Genomic DNA, 20,634 nt, shown 5'->3' on the forward strand with positions numbered 1-20,634 from the left:
ACTAGAGGGGAAATTGGGAGAATTTTTTTCACACCAGATTGTTAAGATTTGGAATCCACTACCTGAAAAGATGGTGGAAGCAGATTCCATAGGACCTTTCAGAAGGCAACTGGACATGTACTCGAAGAGGACTAACCAGCAGGGTTATGCAGGAAAAGCTGGGGTGTGGGACTAAATTGGACAGCTCTTTCAAAGAGCCGGTACAGGATCGATTGGCCTCCTTCTGTGTTGTAAGATTCTATGTCTCTGTAAGAAAAGGCTGCTAGTCTGAATGAAGCTTAATCCTCTAGATTAATTTTCCCATCATGGCATCCAAGTGTATTTTAAATAACTGCATGGTCTTTGTTTCTTGCTTGGCATATTATTCCAAACACTTAGGAAAAACCCATTCACCCCCAGTTCTACTATGTGTCCTAAATTTAATTTTCACTCATTTCCATTTAATTTCTTGATGTATTTTGAAGCATAATTCTGCGGTTATCTTAAATATCCCATTTAATATTTTCTACACTTAAATGAGCCCTCTCTTTTGCTCCCACTCTCTACTTCCTTGTGATCTGTACAACTTTAACCCTTTTTAATTTACTTAATTATTTATGCTTTCCAATGCAAGTCGATCAAGTTTGTGGCTTGGTGACCAAGACTGAACACACTACCCCAACTATGGTCTGACCAGAGCATTGTAAAGTCTTAACATAACCTTTGTAGACTTGTATGGGCTTGTTCGGGCTATATATCAATTATATCTATTTTTCAAACTGTGCAATCCACAACATTTCAGTTAAATTTTATTTGCCATCTGTCTGAACAATTGCATAATTGATGTAAATTGCTTTGTTGGTCTTTTGCTCTATCTCTAGTGCTATCCTATTTTTGTGTTGGCAACACATTTAACCAGCAACTAGTCAACTTCAGTGCTCTGGCCATTTACATATGTTGGTTTTGGTATGTAGGTTATTTATGTACATACTTAGAGAAGAACTTCTTTCACTTTTGCTCGAGACCTCCCAAAGTTGTACTTGTTTGGTGTAGTTCTGTCATCACAGTGGAGGTGTTTTGTCTATCCAAAAAAAAACCTGCACCTTCTTGGTAACATGGATCTATCAAATTGCAAAGTGCTCTAAAAACACAACTTTCTGTCACACATCCACTGATTGAGTATGTTGGATTTCTTTTTAATTGGCAAGGTTCTTTCCCTGTTCAGGTAACTTCACAGACTTCAAGTATGTAAGGAGGGATCTGTGACAGAGAAAATAAAACAAAACTTCCATCAGTGGCTATTACACTATAGCATTTGTCAATGCTGGCAGGCCTAAGAAATACTGATTTAGACCTTCCCAAATCAAATGTGCAGGGGCAGTGAGTGGGAGCACAAAAGAAGTCAGAGAATCCTGGAAGTCCAGCAGGAGGTGGGAAAGGCCAGTATGAGGGTACAACAGGACTAGCCAGTATGTTGAACTCCTCCAATCAGATCTGCCTAGGAGATGTGAATGGCAGGAGTCTCTTCTTCGTTTTTCCTCTTCCTGTAAAAGTCCTAAGGAAAATCCTCCAAACTTGTGAATGTGTTGCCGAAGCAGTCATTTCAAACTTACATTCTCAATGGTTTGAATTTCCTTAACTAATGCTTCCTGTTGATACAGAAATAATTGACACCAAAACGGCCAGTAAACAGATTAAGATAAAAACAATCGCATAAACAAGCCAGTAAAAGAAATCTGGGGGCTATCTGATGGGAATATGTCATTGCATTATGTAGGCCAGTTTCATGTGAACATTAAGAATTATTTTTGCAAACTGAGGCTGGATAACAGTTCACATTTGAAGAGAAGCCAGAAGAAATAACATTTACATATAGGACTGGAGAAAGATTTGGAGTAATAAGTGATTAGTGTGGCAGTGACACCAATAAGTAATTGTCAGGAGGATTTACAGGAAGAGTGTCTCTACAGGGGGATGCACTGTGTCCTTGTTTCTTGCATGTTAAAGGACCATTAAAAGCTGATGCTAATTATAGTTCTGGCAGAAATATTATTAAAAAGCACGATATAGTTCGTATCTGATACTGTCACTTAGAAGAATTTATCTCCACAGCTGTTGCATACAATAACACACAATTTGCTTTTAATTACCATATAATTCAACTTGAGAACTGCAAAGTCACTCCATTATACCCTCCTGTAAATCAAGTGTTATTCTGCAGTAATCACATCAGTCAGCACTAGTTAACTTTCATTAGCATTGATTTAACTTTATTAAGACTATGTATATTAAAAAAAATTACAGGTGGCAAGAGTATGAAGGCTGCAATTCATTCTCTGGGCTCTGATTACATCAATAAACTGCTTGCGTGGTTTATGGTGTCACCTGAACCCTGAAGGTAAATTACTCGTCATCTTGTGTTTACGGTAGCCCAGACAAAATAAAATTGATTTGTAATAAAATAAAAACTTTCTTCTGTGACACTTTTTTTTTTAAAAACACATCACACTTGTGGTACGAGAATATTCAATGGTAAGCCAACTGAACAAAGAGTTAACATGCTAAGAGTTATGTAGGTCCCAGTGATGAGAGCAATCAGTTCCCTATTCAATGGCTTACGATCGGACACTCTCTTTACACTCAGCAAGGATGTAGATTAACTACGATCCCATTTTCTGCAATTAGCCATGCGCAGCAGCAGGAAAGACAGCTCTTTTACATTCCTAAAAAACACTGGTAACCGTGGAGATATCCTATAGGCAGCTTGAGGACTATTTTGATAAGACAGTATATTAATTCTACTCAATTATTTTTTTTTATTAATCCGCTTTTCATTTTTAGCGTCTGCATTAGCAAACTGTTAGTGCTTACAAAATGGAGATGACAGAATGACAACACCCTTGGTTCAACTGGCAAAAACATACCACTCTTCTCATCAAAAGTCCACCTTTATAAAGTCTGCAGTCATTTAAGGTTTAGACTGGTCGCGTTTGGCTGACTTCTTGCCCAACCTTCCGTGGTGCAGGTTCATTTTCAAAGGAGGCTTGTCACGTGAGCTCTGCTGGGTCCGTATCTTCACGCCCATCCTGTTCTATATTAAGACTGTAGACGTTGAAATGGCAAAAAACCCATAAAAAACACTGCTCGTGGTTCCCTTTCCACACATGACATGAGGACATTTATATCAAACATTTTTGTTAGAAGTAGTGCTTTTTAAAAAAAGGACTCACACATAAAACCATCTTCCTGTCAGTCACTGAAGCTGATAAAACCAAAAATAAAAACAAAACAGGACTGGTGTTCTAACAGGTCACAGCAGTGAAAATGCAGGCCTGGTTTTCATGCTGCTTTAAAATACATAAATTAAAGTCTATTTTTAATTACACATTTGCCACAGAATTCTGCAAATAATTCACAATTCTTAATAATTGCAGGTCTGTGGGTGGATAACCTTTTACAGGCTAACTGGGTCACAGATACAGCTGCCTCCTCTGTACAGAAATCCATGCAACAAAACCGTGTCCCATCAGGAGGAATTCCTGATTCAAATATCAATGCAAAACCCTGATCCAAACAGAAGTTCCCCATTTAATTTTTAGGTTTCAATATAATAAAACACTCAGTCCGCAGCCAATTTTCATCTACAGACAACTGTATAGTTTAAGAATCTAATCCCTTTCCAAAAGAATGCTTCAGTTCAGCATTTCCTACTATTTTTGTTTGTGATCTATTATCTAGGGCTGCGAGATGATTTACAAATCGTCTTAAAGTGCAGCTAACAGCAATCATGACCCAGGTGGCACGATGACACAGGACACTGGAGCTACACCATGCCATGGAAATGTAGATCGTACATTTATAGTATCCTGTTAAGTCACTCGTTGCTGTTTGCTGTGGGGATGGGGACTTGTCTATAGGGGGAAAGAATCACCCTGAGACCCATTCACTCACCTCCTGGCAGCCACTAGCAGAGCTTTATTGGTAGACACCTGGGAGAAAGATGCTGCGTCAACCTCCAAGCTTCCGGGATTGGTCCAGGATAGGGCAGGGAGGTCAGAGATTGGAAAGGAGAAGGCAAGCGAAGTACTTGGGTGTTTAGCAGGATCAGGGTGTACTACAAAATATATTACCTCTAGTTTTTACATCCTATTTCTTTAATTTTCTCTCCACTGAAACAAGAGTTGCGCACAATCAACTTTCCATTAGGAAAGTGGATCATTGTATCCGGCGGTGATTTAGAATGATGGGTAGAGAGATCACGGGATTAGGACTGAGCAAAGTTACGGCCCACAGTCCAGGGTACCAGCAAGGTTGAAAGAGTAGGAGGGAAAATGAGGTAAATGTAAAATGAGGAAGTATTTCTAAACCACTGAATACGACCAGACACTTGCAGGCAAAGGCTATCCAAACTTTGCAGCATATAGCAACGGCACTGCCGCCACTGTAGGAAGACGATAATGCTAAAATATACTCCCACATCTCCGTGATCTTAAAATGCACAAATATTTCTTTCCACATTAGAACTTTATTACAACAAAGATGGTCATACTCGGTTTTTGAATCCGTATTGCCAAAAACAATTTCCTCTGACTCCTTACCTGGTCACTGTGTATGATCTGGTGACGGAAAAGGGGGGCGGGGGGGCAGTGCACACATAGGTACAGATCACAGAAGCACATTTGCATCATCTTGGAACATCACCTGCAAAGCTATGGCGGGCACCGGCGCTGGGTAGATGGAATTCACTCTCCGCCGATGCCACTCACACAAGCAAACAGCGCACTGAGGCACTAATCTTGACTACCAGCCTGAACATTTTCAGCAGGGCACAGGCAAAGGCGACTGAAAAATCCAGATCACTAAACTATAGAGCTTACAGGTCACTGGAGACAGTTTGGTGTGGTCTGTGAATGTAGGACAGGAACCCTCCCCGGGCAGAGGTATCCAAACTCCGGTCTGTGGGCCATGTGCATCCCCCGAGCCCTGGCAATCTGGCCCACGAAGCCCAGGCAACTCAGTTCTATGTGCACTTACATTTTGTTCTTGCTGGTTTGTCCCATTTTTATTTTGTGGGTCTGGGAAACTTTATAGGTGGATAAATCCTAAATCATAACAGCAAGATCTGTTGGTATCAGCGACTTCAGATATAGGCAAATTGATGGGAACATGGATTGAAACTTTATTGGGCAGGGGGGGTGAGGGGGGGGGCCTTGAGGCTCCATGGTATGGTCCATATGGCCCATGAAGCTTGGACAACCTGTCCTAAGGGCTAGTGCTGCCTGTGAACTCATACAAATCTATCTTTGCCACGGTTTGTACAAGTTTAGCCAAGATCAGGCGTTCAAAAAAAAAAATCACTGTCCACAAGCAGAACTTTCATAGGAGTTTTCTGCTGTGTGTTGAAGGCAGTGCTCCTGCAGATAGCTCAGCTCTGTAAACCTCTCCCCGCACCACGTGCACTTACACTGACTCTCTCTGGCGTGGACATTCTGGTGCTTTATCAGGTGCTCCTTCTGCTTAAAGCCCTTGTCACAAGTGATGCATTTAAACGGTTTGTCCCCTGTGTGAACGCGCCGATGCCGCTCCAGGTCCGACGAGTACTTGAACCGCTTTTCGCAGTCGCTGCACTTAAGGGGCTTCTCTTTCGGGGGCCGGCACTGATGCTCCACCAGCTCGGAGGAGCACGCAAAGCGTCGCTCGCAGGCGCTGCACTTGAGAGGCCTCTCTTCGACATGGGTCGCCTCGTGGAGCTGCAGGGCCGAGACCCGCTTGTAGGCTTTCTGGCAGACGGTGCACTTGAAGGGCTTGCCCTCCACACGGGCACAGCGGTGCCGCAAGAGCTCTGACGAGTCTTTGAAGCCCTTCTGGCACCCCGTGCACTGGAAGAGGCTCTCGCCGGTGTGAATGTGCTGGTGGTACAAGAGGTGCGAGGACTCACTGAAGCCCTTGTCGCACACGGTGCATTTGTAGGGCTTGTCCCCGGTGTGGGTGCGCTGATGCCGCACTAGTGCGTACAGCTGCTTGAAGCTCATCTGGCAAGTGGTGCACTTGAAGGGCCTCTCCCCAGAGTGGACGCGCTGGTGGTGCTGGAGGTAGGAGGAGCGCTTGAAGGTCTTGGCGCACTGGCCGCACTTGTAGGGCCGCTCGCCCTCCGTCGCACACTGGTGCTGCAGCAGCTCCCCAGGTTGCTTGAAGCCCGCATGGCAGATGACGCACTTGAACATGTCCTCGCCGGCATGCACGCACATGTGGCGCACCAGGTGTGAGCGGTGCTTGAAGCTCTTCTGGCAGACGCTGCAGTCATAGGGTCGTTCACCCGAGTGGATGCGCTGGTGATGCGCCAGGTGTGAGGACTGGCTGAAGGTCTTGTCGCACTGGCCACACTTGAAGGGCCGCTCGCCGGTGTGCACCCGCTGGTGCCGCTGCAGCTCGGACGCATGGCGGAAGGCCTTCTCGCAGGCTGAGCACTTGAACGGCTTCTCGCCGTGGATGTACTGGTGGCGCACCAGCTGCGACGACTTCTTGAAGCCTTTCTGGCACACGCTGCACTTGAAGGGCTTCTCGGGCGCGTGGAACTGCTGGTGCGCCACCAGTTCCGACGAGTCCTTGAACTTCTTCTTGCAGACGGTGCACTCGAAGGGCTGCTCCTCAATGTGAGCCCGCTGGTGCAGGAAGAGCTCCGATGACTGCTGGAAGTTCTCACCGCAGATGGTGCACTTGAAGGGGTTGTTCTCATTGTGGACGCTCTGGTGCTGGACCAGCGCCAGCAGCTGGGAGAAGCCCATCTTGCAGACGTGGCAGATGAAGGGCTTCTCCTCCACCTGGCCGCACTGGTGCTGCAAGAGATCGGCGGATTGGCTGAAGGTCTTCTGGCACTGGGCGCACTGGTAAAAGCGGTTCATGTTAACAAAGCATGGGTGCTGCTGGAGCTCCGACAGCTGCGTGATCGTCTGGCCGCACATGTTGCATTTTTGGGAGCTCTCGGCCGACACAGGCTGATGCTGCTGAAGGGCTGCATCAGCCGGGAACACGATTGCAAATTCGAGGGCGCGCTCGGTGCTCTGGGGAATGCAGTTCTCCACCAGGGGTGGGGCGGCTGGATGCTCCTCCCAACACTCAGTCATGTTGAATGGGCTCACATTGGAAAACAATTGCTTCCCGAGATGAACAGGTTGAAACAATGGATGTGATCCCTGTCTCTCACCGACTCCACACCAGGCAAAGATCACTAGTCTGTCTTATCTGTTAAAAACAAAATATTCAATTTAGCTTTTTTTCCCAGGAATTGTCCCTTTAATCTATAATTAAGGACAGAGTGACTGAGCACTTGGAGAAATTTGAGCTGATTACAGAGAGCCAACATGGATTTGAAACGGGTAGGTCATGTCTAACTAATTGAATTTTTTGAGGAAGTAACTAACGTAGTAGACAGGGGAATGTCACTGGATGTAGTTTATATGGACTTCCAGAAGGCACTCATTAAGATTCCACATAAGAGACTGTTAACAAAAATGAGAGCGCATGGAATTGAAGGCAAATTATTGACCTGGTTAGGCGGTAGAAGACAGAGAGTAGGAATAATGGGTATGTACTCGAATTGGAAGGAAGTGACTCGTGGTGTCCCACAAGGATCTGTGCTGGGGCCTCAACTATTCACTCTATTTATTAATGACTTCAGTAACACAATAGAGAGCCATATATCCAAGTTTGCTGATGATGCAGATTGGTGGCATAGTGAGTAGTGTAGATGGGAGCATAAAATTACAAAGAGACATTGATAGATTAAGTGAGTGGGTAAAACTGTGGCAGATGGATTTCAACACAGGTAAGTGTGCACCAAAAAAAGGATATATCCGAGTATTTTTTAATGGTGAAAAGCTAGGAACAGTGGAGGTCCAAAGAGATTTAGGGGTCCATGTACAGATCACTAAAATGTAGTGGTCAGGTAAAAAAGATAATCAAAAAGACTATTGGAATGTTAGCCTTTATATTAAGAGAGCTTGAATATAAAAGGGAGGAAGTTTTACTATAGCTATATAAAACCCTGGTTAGACCACATCTGGAGTACTGTGTACAGTTCTGGACACCGCACCTTAGAACGGATATATTGGCTTTGGAAGGAGTGTAGCGCAAATTCACCAGAATGTTATCAGGGCTCCAAGGGTTAGATTATGAAGAGATATTACATAAACTAGGCTTGTATTTCCTGGAATAAAGAAGGTTAAGGGGTGATTTCATTGAGGTTTTTAAGATTTTGAAAGGAATTGATAGGGTAGATAGAGAGAATTCTTTTCCGCTGGTGGAGGAGTCTAAGACAAGGGGACATAACCTTAAAATCAGAGCCAGGCCATTCAGGAGAGAAGTTAGGAAACACTTCTTCACACAAAGGGTGGAACTCTCGCCCACAAAAAGCAGTAGAAGTTAGCTCAATTAATAATTTTAAATCTGTGATTGATAGACTTCGCTAGCCAAGGGTATGAAGAGATATGGATCCAAGGCAGGTAAATGGAGTTAGCATACAGATCAGCCATGATCTCATTGAATGGTGGAACAAGCTCGAGGGGCTGAATGGCCTACTCCTGTTCTATATTTTGCAAAAAGCTGTGTTGAACACGGCTACAAATCACTGGAGGGAGCGCAAGCAAGAACTAACAAAGGCAACACTAAATCACAATAGAAGTATAAAACCCTTTGGGAAGAGGATCGTGTCCTTGATTGCTACACAATATGTTCAAAAGCTTTAAAAAGAAATCAGAGTGGCGGAAGGGAAAGAGAGAATTAAGGGGAAAGGGAGATGGAGATGAAAAAAAAGTTATGGAAGAGAGCCAGATGAAAAGAGAAGGAGGAATTGATTTTGAATAAGTTGGTGGATATTGAAACAGATATACATTATGGATGGGTGTCCTTTTGCAAAGCTAGAAAAAGAAAACTGCCTGGGCGTGATTAGTAGTTTGTCACAGTGCAACGTACCTCATTAAATGCCATGATTTTCACCACCGGCCCACAACCATGTGATTTGCAACAAACAGCCCACTCCCCACCCCTTGCCAGTTTAACTCACCGGCACTTCAATTTGAATCAGGAACCTGTTTTAAAGTTATGGTCTTCCATTCGCCTAACAAAGAACGTTACCAGCTGGTGCAGAAACTATAGAGGCAATATGCAAGAAATCATAGTCTTATTACCATCTTTTGACTGTACAGGATGTTAATGATAACATATCAAATTGACTCTTCAGCTACTGTTATTAGAAAGGAATGAGCATTTATGTAGATTTTTTCAGCAGATCACAGAAACTACGGTGGGCCAGGTGAACTGCCACATCTCTCAGAGACGAGAAATGATACTGTGAATGTTTGGCAACTGTAACTTTTTATTTTGGTTGCTGGATCATTCCCAGGGTGAAGGGTTGAATGACTGCCCTGTTCCCGCACTTAGAACAGGTGCACAAGTGTGCCCCCTGCCCCCGTACCCCGAGGAAACCCCCTATCCCTGCTAGGGTACATCAACCTGATAGTTGAGGTTGATAAGTTACTGGGGTGGGGCAGTGACTCACATGAATCTGCATTCTACCACTCCACAGAACAACATGTTGGGAGGCTAGTCCAAGCACTTTAACAACATGCCCACTGTGCAGTTTACAGATATTGAACAGGTGCTCCGTTGCAGTAGGCACAAGGTTACTTGGCAGTCATTCTAGGGTCGAGCTGTGACTTTGCGTAATCCAGACCTACCATCCCACATAAAATGCATTCTTGTGATGGCTAAAGTCCAGTCTGGCCCTCGTTCACTCACTCACCGCAAGCTTGCCCAAGGTCATCTAGCTGCATAGACTTCCTTTGACTGTGGCTATATCCTGCTCTATTCTAGGGGAACAAATCGGACTTAAATGGATAACGGTCACACATTGCCGTCAGAAAAAAGTGAAATCACTGATCAAATGTACAATCACACGAGCACAATCAACACAGACCTGATGGTGTGATGTCACGGCACTATAATATCAGCAGGGAAGCAACAGCTGAGCATTAGTGGGAATCTAGCAGTGCCACCGCCTCCCCGCCCAAGCTACTGTTCACCAATTACTATTATATTTAGTTCCTAACGGGGAATCTCATTATATTGACTTCCTACTAGGGGCATCTTACAATATGATACCATGTGCACAAAAGGAATACATTTTCCTAGAAAGTTTTTCTCTCTCCCCCAACATAAAGTTGTTTTTCTTAAATGCTTTATTTACTTCATCTCCTTTCTGAAAGGAGAGATCTGATCATTTACCGTTCAGTCCTCCTGCTGGCAAAATAATGCTGTTTACACGACTAGTGGGAGGAAACAGTCTACAACAGCCACAGAACATGGTCACTGCCAGCATAGTTGGCTCAAGTTCTCTCAACCCTACCCCCTACCGCAATTAAGGTTTTTTAAAAAAAATCTCCACAGATTTGTTCTGGGTTCTCCGACATTCACACTATTCTTAAATGTTATGGAGGTCAGTTCCGACATAGATTTTACTGAGGACAGCAAGTTACAAGACCAGGTTACCAGTGTAAGGGGGATTAAAGATGGAAAGTAAAGTAGTCCAAACCGAAACTAGGGCCCTAAATCTAAACAAAGGAAACTACGAAGGTATGAGGAGTGAGTTGGCTATGATAGATTGGGAAGCTTCATTAAAAGGCATGACTGTGGATAGGCAATGGCTAACATTTAAGGAACGAATGCATGAATTGCAACAATTAGACATTTCTTTCTGGCACAAAAACACAAAAGGAAATGCGGCCCAACCATGGCTAACAAAACAAATTAAGGATAGTATTAGATCCAAAGAGGAGTCATATAAAGTTGACAGAAAAAGTAGCAAGCCTGAGGATTGGGAGCAGTTTAGAATTCAGGAAAAAAAGGACCAAGAGATTGATTAAGAGGGGAAAAATGGAGTATGAGAGTAAACTTGCAAGGAACATAAAAGTGGACTGTAAAAGCTTCTACAAGTACGTAAAAAGAAAAAGATTAGTGAAGATAAATGTAGGTCCCTTAGAGTCAGAAACGGGAGAATTTATAATGGGGAGCAAAGAAATGGCAGAATAATTAAACAAATAATTTGGTTCTGTCTTCACGGAAGAGGACACAAATAACTTCCCAGAAATGCTAGGGAACCACGGGTCGAATGAGAAGGAGGAATTAAAGGAAATTAGTATTAGTAAAAAATAGTGCTGGAGAAATTAATGGGACTGAAAGCCGATAAATCCCCAGGACCTGATAATCTGCATCCCAGAGTACTAAAAGAGGTAGTCATGGAAATAGTGGATGCATTAGTTGTCATCTTCCAAAATTCTATAGATTATGGAACAGTTCCTACAGACTGGAGGATAGCAAACGTAACCTCACGATTTAACAAAGGAGGGAGAGAAAACAGGGAACTACAGACCGGTTAGCCTAACATCAGTAGTTGGGAAAATGCTAGAATCTATTATAAAGGATGTGATAACAGGACACTTAGAAAATATCAACGGGATTAGATAAAGTCAACATGGATTTATGAAAGGGAAATCATGTTTGACAAGCCTACTGGAGTTTTTTGAGGATATAACTGGTAGAATAGATAAGGGAGAACCAGTGGATGTGGTTTATTTGGATTTTCAGAAGGCCTTTGATAAAGTCCCACATAAGAGGTTAGCGTGCAAAATTAAAGAACATGGGATTGGTGGTAATATACTAGCATGGATTGAAAATTGGTTAACAGAGAGGATACAGAGAGTAAGAATAAATGGGTCTTTTTCGGGGTGGCAGGCAGTGACTAGTGGGGTACCGCAGGGATCAGTGCTTGGGCCCCAACTATTCACAATATATATCAATGATTTGGATGAGGGAACCAAATGTAATATTTCCAAGTTTGCTGACGACACAAAACTAGGTGGGATTGTGAGTTGTGAGGAGGATGCAAAGAGGCTTCAAGACGATTTAGACAAGTTGAGTGAGCGGACAAATACATGGCAGATGCAGTATAATGTGGATAAATGTGAAGTTATCCACTTTGGAAGGAAAAGCAGAAAGACAGAGTATTATTTAAATGGTGATAAATTGGCGAATGTTGATGTACAAAGGGACCTGGGTGTCCTCGTACACCAGTCACTGAAAGCAAACATGCAGGTGCAGCAAGCAGTTAGGAAGGCAAATGGTATGTTGGCCTTCATTGCAAGAGGATTTGAGTACAGGAGCAAGGATGTCTTCCTGCAGTTATACAGGGCCTTGGTGAGACCACACCTAGAGTATTGTGTGCAGTTTTGGTCTCCTTACCTAAGAAAGGATATACTTGCCATAGAGGGAGTGCAGCGAAGGTTCACCAGACTGATCGCTGGGATGGCAGGACTGTCATATGAGTAGAGATTGGGTCGACTCGGCCTGTATTCACTCGAGTTTAGAAGAATGAGAGGGGATTTCATTGAAACATATAAAATTCTGACACAGCTAGACAGATTGGATGCAGAGAGGATGTTTCCCCTGGCTGGGAGGTCCAGAACGAGGGGTCGGACATTTAGAACTGAGATGAGGAGAAATTTTTTCACTCAGAGGGTGGTGAACCTGTGGAATTCTCTACCACAGAAGGCTGTGGAGGCCAAGTCACTGAATATATTTAAGAAGGAGCTAGATAGATTTCTAGAGACAAAGGGCATCAAGGGGTATGGGGAGAGAGCGGGAATATGATATTGAGATAGAGGATCAGCCATGATCATATTGAATGGCGGAGCAGGCTCGCAGTGCCTACTCCTGCTCCTATTTTCTATGTTTCTATGTTAACAGCATTCATAGGGATCTGGACAATCGCGTCATATTGTAAAAGAAATGGCATGGATTTTAATTCAGATAAATGTAAAGAATGTACACAGTACAAGAAATACAAGATATGTGAAGAAACAATGGAAGGATGTCATTTACAACGATGGAATAAGATGTGATAACTGACAATTCAAAAAGTATCCAACAATGAAGCTGTTACCAAGGCTGATCAAGTACTGGGACTATAAGTAAAGACATTTGATCATTAGTCAAATAGGTTATTTTAACCTTGCCATATTTGGAATAGTATACATAATTTTGGGCGCCCTACGTTCAAAACAATGTTGAGGCTTTGAAAAGTGTTCAGAGAAAAGTGAAAAGGACGGTTCCAGGAGTTGGGGCTTTAAGGCCAACTCGTACAACTGAACGATTTCAATGGACAAAGAATGAGGGAGGATGTACTGTTCTTCAAAATGCCATAAGGAATTGATAAGGTGAGAAAAAGGTACGCAGGCTGGTGGCAGACTTCAGTTTTGCAAGCTTTCTTCAGTTTTGATTCAGTTAGCCTCCTTGGCCCCCTCCAATTTCTCATCTACATGCTGCTCCTCGGTGACATCATCCAAAAAAACGTCAGGTTCCACATGTACGCTGACAACATCCATCTCTACCTCACCACCACCTTTCTCAATCCCTCCACTGTCTCTGATGTCATGCTGCCTGTCCAACATCCAGCACTGGATGAGCAGAAATTTCCTCCAGCTAAATATTGGGACAACAGGAGCCATTGTCTTCAGTCCCCGCCACAAACTCCATTCCCTAGCCACTGACTCCATTCCTCTCCCTGGCCACTGTCTGTGACTGAACCAGACCGCTTGCAACAGTGGCATCCTATTTGACACTGAGATGAGCTTCTGACCACATATCTGCTCCATCACCAAGACAGCCTACTTCCATCTCTGTGACATCGCCCATCTCCGCCCCTGCCTCAGTTCATCTGCTGCTGAAACCCTCAGCCATGTCTTTATTACATTTAGACTTGACTATTCCAATGTTCTCCTGGCCGGCCTCCTGTCTTCTACCCTTCATAAACTTGAGCTCATCCAAAACTCTGCTGCCCATATGCTAACTTGCACCAAGTCCCGTTCACCCATCACCCCTGTGCTCACTGGTCTACACTGGCGCCCGGTCCAGCAACGCCTCGATTTTAAAATTCTCATCCTTGTTTTCAAATCCCTCCATGGCCTCGCCCCTCCCTATCTCTGTAACCTCCTCCAGCCCTACAATCCTCCAAGATCTCTGTGCTGCTCCAATGCTGGCCTCTCGCACATCCCCAATTTTAATCGTTTCACCAATGGCGACCGTACCTTCAGCTGCCTAGTCCCTAAGCTCTGTAATACCCTCCCTAAACCTCTCTACCTCGCTTTCCTCCTTTAAATCTACCTCTTCGACCAAGTGTCCTAATGTGGCTCAGTGTCAAATTTTGTTTGATAATGCTCCTGTGAAGCGTCTTGGGACATTTTACTATGTTAAAGGCGCTATATAAATGCAAGTAGTTGTTGTTGCTAAATAAACATCATTTCAAGTACTACTTGCTGTTATAGTGTGGCATGAACTGAGGTAAATAGGATGTTGCCTATTCTGCTGATCAGAGACATTAAGGATGCAATGATCGAGGGCTGCGGTGCAGTCATTTAAAAGACTAAGGATGGAGTCAAATCTGCTCCAATAAGTTCAAGGACTGGAGGCTGCTCTACCCGTTTCCATGGACTTTGGGGGAAGTAATCATCTTACCTGTCTTCTGGTAAAATCTGACGGCCTAAAGCACAAACTGATGGGAGAAAACGCCCTCGTATAAATGTGATTGCAAGTTCAAACATTGCAGTGTTAGCAGGACGTTTATCGGCTAAAGGAAAAATTCTTAAGTCAATATCCTTTACGGTGCCAATACATCATTTGTGTGATACTCTTAATAGATCACTCTATTTTTGGAACCTAATTGTACTGCTATATGTTTTTCTAGTTAAGTGGACACAGTATGAAAATCTCACATCCCCATTTTAATGAAATCCCAGTGAGGAAAAAGTGCCTACCATCAGCTGCATGAAAAGTTTACCTCTCTATTTGTAACAACATTGGAGCGTCTTTGATTCCTGGCTTGCTAAGAAGAACCATCCTGAATAGAGTGAAAAACAGAAATCTGTTTCTCAGAACTATTTCATAACATCTCAAGATGTGAGCAACACTGGCAAAGCCACATTTATTGTCCATCTGTAGTTGGCTTGAGCAGCCGCTCTAGTAGATCTTAAGAGTCACAGTCTGCGGATTAGAATTACGTGGGCCAAACCGGGTCCTTTGTCCTGATAGATATTAATGAACCAGTTGGGTTTCTACAACTATCTGTCAGCTTTGAATGGTCATTTTTCTTTCTGATGCTAGCCCACAAACTATCAGATTTCTCACATTCCGTGTCATGGCCTGCCATGGTGGGATTTGAACTTGTGATCATCCGGATTGCTAGTCCAGTACCATAACCACTAAGCTACTGTGCCCTAGCCTCAATTACACTAGCAGCAAAGAAGATTCCCAGAATTCAGGTTCATGCCATCTAGGATATTGATCTGAACATCAATAAAATTGTTCTGAGAGTTAGATGTATTTCGCTTAGAGCTGTAGGCAGTGAGAACATTTAAATTGCTCTGTGTACTAAAGCTTTTATTACTGGTGATTTGTAGTCTCCGATTCAATTTGCCTGAACAGGATCTAATGTGGTACATAGCCTTCTACTGGGAGGAAACCCGTATAACATCCCGCAGTTTATAACAGCAGGGAAGTGAAGTGAAAGTCTCTTATTCTGCTGCCAAAAAGAGGTTTAATTTTAAATGGGATTTTATGTTGATTCATCTCCCACAGGCTACTCTTAATGCAGTTGTTAATTCAAATTATCCGATGATTCAAATTTTTTAGCACTAACTTCTCACGTTACAATTATTTATGTGGCTTAATTCAACCTTTTAGTGCAAAAAATAGAAATTAGCAGGAGACGGTCATGCTATAAAATGAGGTACGGTTACATTGTTTACTGGTCAGAAAGCAGCTCAAGAAAACCAGCTGGAAGACACCAGCTCAAGTCAGGTAACCACCAGCTCAAGTCAGGTAACCAGCTGCCCCTGCTAGCTGCTGTGGAGCTGAGCGGCAATTCGCACCTTTCTGTGGCTGGAAACTGACACCAGAGTGCAAATACAAATCAGAGGGTGAGCGTTTGCCACGGCTTTTGACAAGCAACTGAACACCGAGACTGGGATTTAGGAGTAGGAACAAAGTCGATCCCCACTCTTGATAAATGGCAGCCAGACTCAGAGAGGGGCCTGTCAGTCACATAGGCTGGGGGGTTTCCACTTCTGCATTTGCTAGCCCACAATTTTCCTGTCCGTTGAAATGAATGGGGTGGAGAATTATGGGTGGGCGAGTACAGAAGCAGAAAATGTGAATGTCTTCCTGCCTGTTGAAGGATCAAACAGGGTCTCCACAGAGCTGATTTCCAACTTCAATAAATACATAATCATAAATATAATCATTAAACACTGTTAGAAAGAAAACGTGATTTTTGTTGTGGGGGGGGGGGGGTTGGGGAGACACAATATTTTACACTGATAATGATCTTTGAAGTAAACTAAGTATGTTATTTTCCTCTGCGACTACAGCTTTAAAAAATGCAGGATTTTTTTGAGCTTTTTGTATACCTCATATAACTGGGGATTTCTGTGCCTTTCTCAATTACATATAAAAGAGTTCTCAGTGCGGGTAGGGATTGTAGATATTGGCTGTAAATATCCACATTGCATTTGTACAATGCATAACAAAGGGAAGGATGCAGAGTTTAGCCCAACTGAGGAACAGCAGGCATAGCTCCAAGGGAGTGAGGGGCAACAATGCATAGCAGCCAGGGCTGGAGAGGGGAGGGGCAACAGCATGCACAGATACCAGGGAGCGAGGGGCAACGGCGCGCAAAGCGGCCATGTAGAGATGGGCCACAGTACATAGCTCCCAGGGACAGGGGCGGGAGAAGGGCAACAACAGGCGCGGCTGCCAGGGAGCAAGGGGGGGCAACAGCAGCATCGATGCCAGGGAACAATGGGCAACAGCGCCCATAGCTACCGGGGAGTGAGCGAGGGGTAAGAGTGAGCATAGCTACCGGGGAGTGAGCGAGGGGTAAGAGTGAGCATAGCTACCGGGGAGTGAGCGAGGGGTAAGAGTGAGCATAGCTACCGGGGAGTGAGCGAGGGGTAAGAGTGAGCATAGCTACCGGGGAGTGAGCGAGGGGTAAGAGTGAGCATAGCTACCGGGGAGTGAGCGAGGGGTAAGAGTGAGCATAGCTACCGGGGAGTGAGCGAGGGGTAAGAGTGAGCATAGCTACCGGGGAGTGAGCGAGGGGTAAGAGTGAGCATAGCTACCGGGGAGTGAGCGAGGGGTAAGAGTGAGCATAGCTACCGGGGAGTGAGCGAGGGGTAAGAGTGAGCATAGCTACCGGGGAGTGAGCGAGGGGTAAGAGTGAGCATAGCTACCGGGGAGTGAGCGAGGGGTAAGAGTGAGCATAGCTACCGGGGAGTGAGCGAGGGGTAAGAGTGAGCATAGCTACCGGGGAGTGAGCGAGGGGTAAGAGTGAGCATAGCTACCGGGGAGTGAGCGAGGGGTAAGAGTGAGCATAGCTACCGGGGAGTGAGCGAGGGGTAAGAGTGAGCATAGCTACCGGGGAGTGAGCGAGGGGTAAGAGTGAGCATAGCTACCGGGGAGTGAGCGAGGGGTAAGAGTGAGCATAGCTACCGGGGAGTGAGGGGTAACAGTGAGCATAGCTACCGGGGAGTGAGGGGTAACAGTGAGCATAGCTACCGGGGAGTGAGCGAGGGGTAAGAGTGAGCATAGCTACCGGGGAGTGAGCGAGGGGTAAGAGTGAGCATAGCTACCGGGGAGTGAGGGGTAACAGTGAGCATAGCTACCAAAAAGTGAGGAGTCACGACGTTCAGCCGCTTCGTGGGGCGCCACACTGGCACATGGGGGCTCAGGTTACACCGCCTCGTTGCTGCCATGGTGGAGCTGGCACATGGCGCCCAGTGCAGAGCAGCGTGGCGCTGCCGACACCCAGGCGGCCCGTGTCCCCGCCAGGCTCCCCACATGAACCTGTCTCCGTGCCCCTCCCCCCTGCCGCCGGGCAGCGCCGTGTCTATGCCTGGGCCAGGCCGGGGACAATGGCCGCCTCCCTGTTGAGTTGTCAGCGGCCTGTCCCGGCGGGAGGCGCGGCCGGGAGCGGCTGTATTCCCCTCGCTCCCCTCGGTATTAATGCCATCGGCCTCGTTACTCGGGCCTCGGGCCCCAGGCCTGGCGAACTCACCACCCCACCTCCCGCCGCTGGTACCTGGCTCTTCGAGCAGCTCCGGCTTCCCGTGCTTGCCAGGCCCTGGTCTCGAAGTCGCGGCCTGCTAGTCGAGTCTCTCTTCCTTTGCCCGAAGCGCTGATCCGGGGCGGGGGGGGGGTGGGGGGTGGGGTGGTGCTGAGGAGGCCCGAGACGAGCTCAGGGTGCCCGCGGATCCGAATCAGGGTGACGGCGAAGCCGATGAATAATCCCGATACCCGCCGACTGCGAAAAACCGTTGCCCCGGCCAGGAACCGAGCGGCCCGCGTAAACAGGAAGCCAAGAGCAGCCGCGGGATTTCCTGTCACTGCTGCCGGTTCTCTGCTGCCCCCGGCGGATCCAACACGAACAACTGGTGCTGGCGCCCTGCCCCGTGGCCCCTGGCACAGGTTAGTCCCAACCCTGACCCTGCCAGCTGCAGACCCAGCTCCTGCCCTTTACCAGACCCCAGACCCATCCCAAAGACCTAATCCCTGTTTTAGCCTTCAAATCCTAATCCCAATTTTAAATCTAATTCTTTAGTTGTATTCCTAACAACAACTTGCATTTATATCGCGCCTTTAACATAGTAAAACGTCCCAAGGCGCTTCACAGGAGTGCTAGCAAACAAAATTTCACACGGAGCCACATAAGGAAGTATTAGGACAGATGACCAAAAGCTTGGTTAAAGAGGTAGGTTTTAAGGAGCGTCTTAAAGGAGGAGAGAGGTTTAGGGAGAGAATTCCAGAGCTTAGGCCCTAGGCAGCTGAGGCACGGCCGCCAATGGTGGAGTGATTAAAATCGGGGATGCTTAGGAGGTTCCAGAGATAGGGAGGGGCGAGGCCATGGAAGGATTTGGAAACAAGGATGAGAATTTTAAAAATAGAGGCGTTCCCGGACAGGGAGTCAATGTAGGTCAGTGAACATAGGGGTGCTGGGGGGTGATTTTAAACCCCAAGAACGGGTGGGTTGGGGGCAGATGGGACTTCAAAACAGTTGTGTTTTGGGTTGCGACCGTAACCCAGCTTTATTTCTGGGTTTAACGTTGGCGCGTAAAAGTACAGGCTTCCCATTGGGACTACATATGCGAACCAAAAAAACCAACTATTTTCAACTCCCACCCGCCCCCAACCCACCCGTTCTTGCGGTTTAAAATCACCCCCAAGGTGCGAGTTAGGATACGGGCGGCAGAGTTTTGGATGAGCTCATGTTTATGGAAGGTGGAAGATGGGAGGCTAGCCAGGAGACCATTGGAATAGTCCAGCCTGGAAGTAACAAAGGCATGGATAAGGGTTTCAGCAGCAGATGAGCTGAGGCAGAAGTGGAGACGGGCAATGTTACAGAGGTGGAAGTAGGCAGTCTTGGTGATGGAGCGGATATGTGGTTGGACCCATCTCAGGGTCAAATAGGACACCAAGGTTGTGAATGGTCTGGTTCAGCCTCAGACAGAGATAGAGTCGGTGGCTAGGGAATGGAGTTTGCAGCGGGGACCAAAGACAATGACTTTGGTCTTCCCAATATTTTGTTGGAGGAAATTTTTGCTCATCCAGTACTGGATGTCGGACAAGCAATGTGGCAAAAGAGAGACAGTGGAGGGGTTGAGGGAGGTGGTGGTGAGATAGAGCTGGGTGTTGTTAGTGTACATGTGGAATCTGATGTGTTTTCGGATGGTGTTGCCCAGAGACAGTAATTAGGGATGGGCAATAAATGCTAGCCTTGCCAGCGACGCCCACATCCCATGAACGAATAATAAAAAAAAGAGAACTAGGAGGGAGGGAGGGGGGGGTGCGGCCAAGGGTAGATCATTGGGGGACTCGAGAGGTAACGATACAGGAGCGGGAAGAGAAGCCATTGCAGGTGATTCTGTGGCTACAACTGGATAGATAAAAATGGAACCAGGCGAACGCAGCCCACCCAGCTGGAAGATAGAGGAGACGTCGGAGGAGGATGGTGTGGTTAACCGTGTCAAAAGCTGCAGAAGTCAAATGAAGTTATCTTCAAATCCTAATCCCAATTTTAAATCCAATTCTATAATTGTATTCCTAACTCCAAATCCTAATTTTAAATTTAATTCTTTAATGGTATGCCTATCTCCAAATCCTAATCTCAATTTTAAATCTAATTCTTCAGTTATATTCCTAACTCCAAATTATAATCCTAATTTTAAATTTAATTCATTAGAATCATAGAAATTTACGGCACAGGAGGCCGCCATTCGGTCCATCATGTCTGTGCCAGCCCAGAAAAAGCTCTCCAGCCTAAACCCACTTTCCAGCTCTTGGTCCATAGCCTTGTAGGTCTCGGCACTTCAAGTGCATATCCAAGTACTTTTTAAATGCGATGAGAGTTTCTGCCTCTACCACCCTTTCAGGCAGTGAGTTCCAGACCATCACCACCCTCTGGGTGAAAAAATTTCTTCTCAACTCCCCTCTAATCCTTCTACCAATTACTTTAAATCTATGCCGTCTGGTTATTGACCTCTCTGCCAAGGGAAA

At 45.6% G+C, this 20,634-nt stretch overlaps 1 protein-coding gene across 3 annotated transcripts; it reads right to left on the reverse strand.

The window, feature by feature from the left end:
* Positions 1-1,221: 1,221 nt before the first annotated feature.
* LOC137333535 (zinc finger protein 319-like) lies at positions 1,222-18,482 on the reverse strand. 3 transcript variants are annotated; one of them, XR_010965910.1, is made up of 3 exons: positions 18,164-18,482; positions 4,578-7,221; positions 1,222-1,239 (listed from the first exon to the last, which is right to left on the reverse strand). XR_010965910.1 is itself a non-coding variant. In XM_067997739.1 (3 exons), the coding sequence occupies exons 2-3, from the start codon at positions 7,101-7,103 to the stop codon at positions 3,071-3,073; spliced, it is 1,671 nt and encodes a 556-aa protein (XP_067853840.1). In that variant the 5' UTR covers positions 7,104-7,221; positions 18,164-18,481; the 3' UTR covers positions 2,228-3,070. The 3 variants fall into 3 exon arrangements, 1 of the variants encoding a protein (XP_067853840.1); XR_010965909.1 differs by lacking the exon at positions 1,222-1,239 and adding an exon at positions 2,228-3,081; XM_067997739.1 differs by lacking the exon at positions 1,222-1,239 and adding an exon at positions 2,228-3,081 and having other exon boundaries at positions 5,444-7,221; positions 18,164-18,481.
* Positions 18,483-20,634: the final 2,152 nt, after the last annotated feature.

Source organism: Heptranchias perlo, chromosome 16, assembly GCF_035084215.1.
Source record: "Heptranchias perlo isolate sHepPer1 chromosome 16, sHepPer1.hap1, whole genome shotgun sequence".
Lineage (NCBI taxonomy): Eukaryota > Metazoa > Chordata > Chondrichthyes > Hexanchiformes > Hexanchidae > Heptranchias > Heptranchias perlo.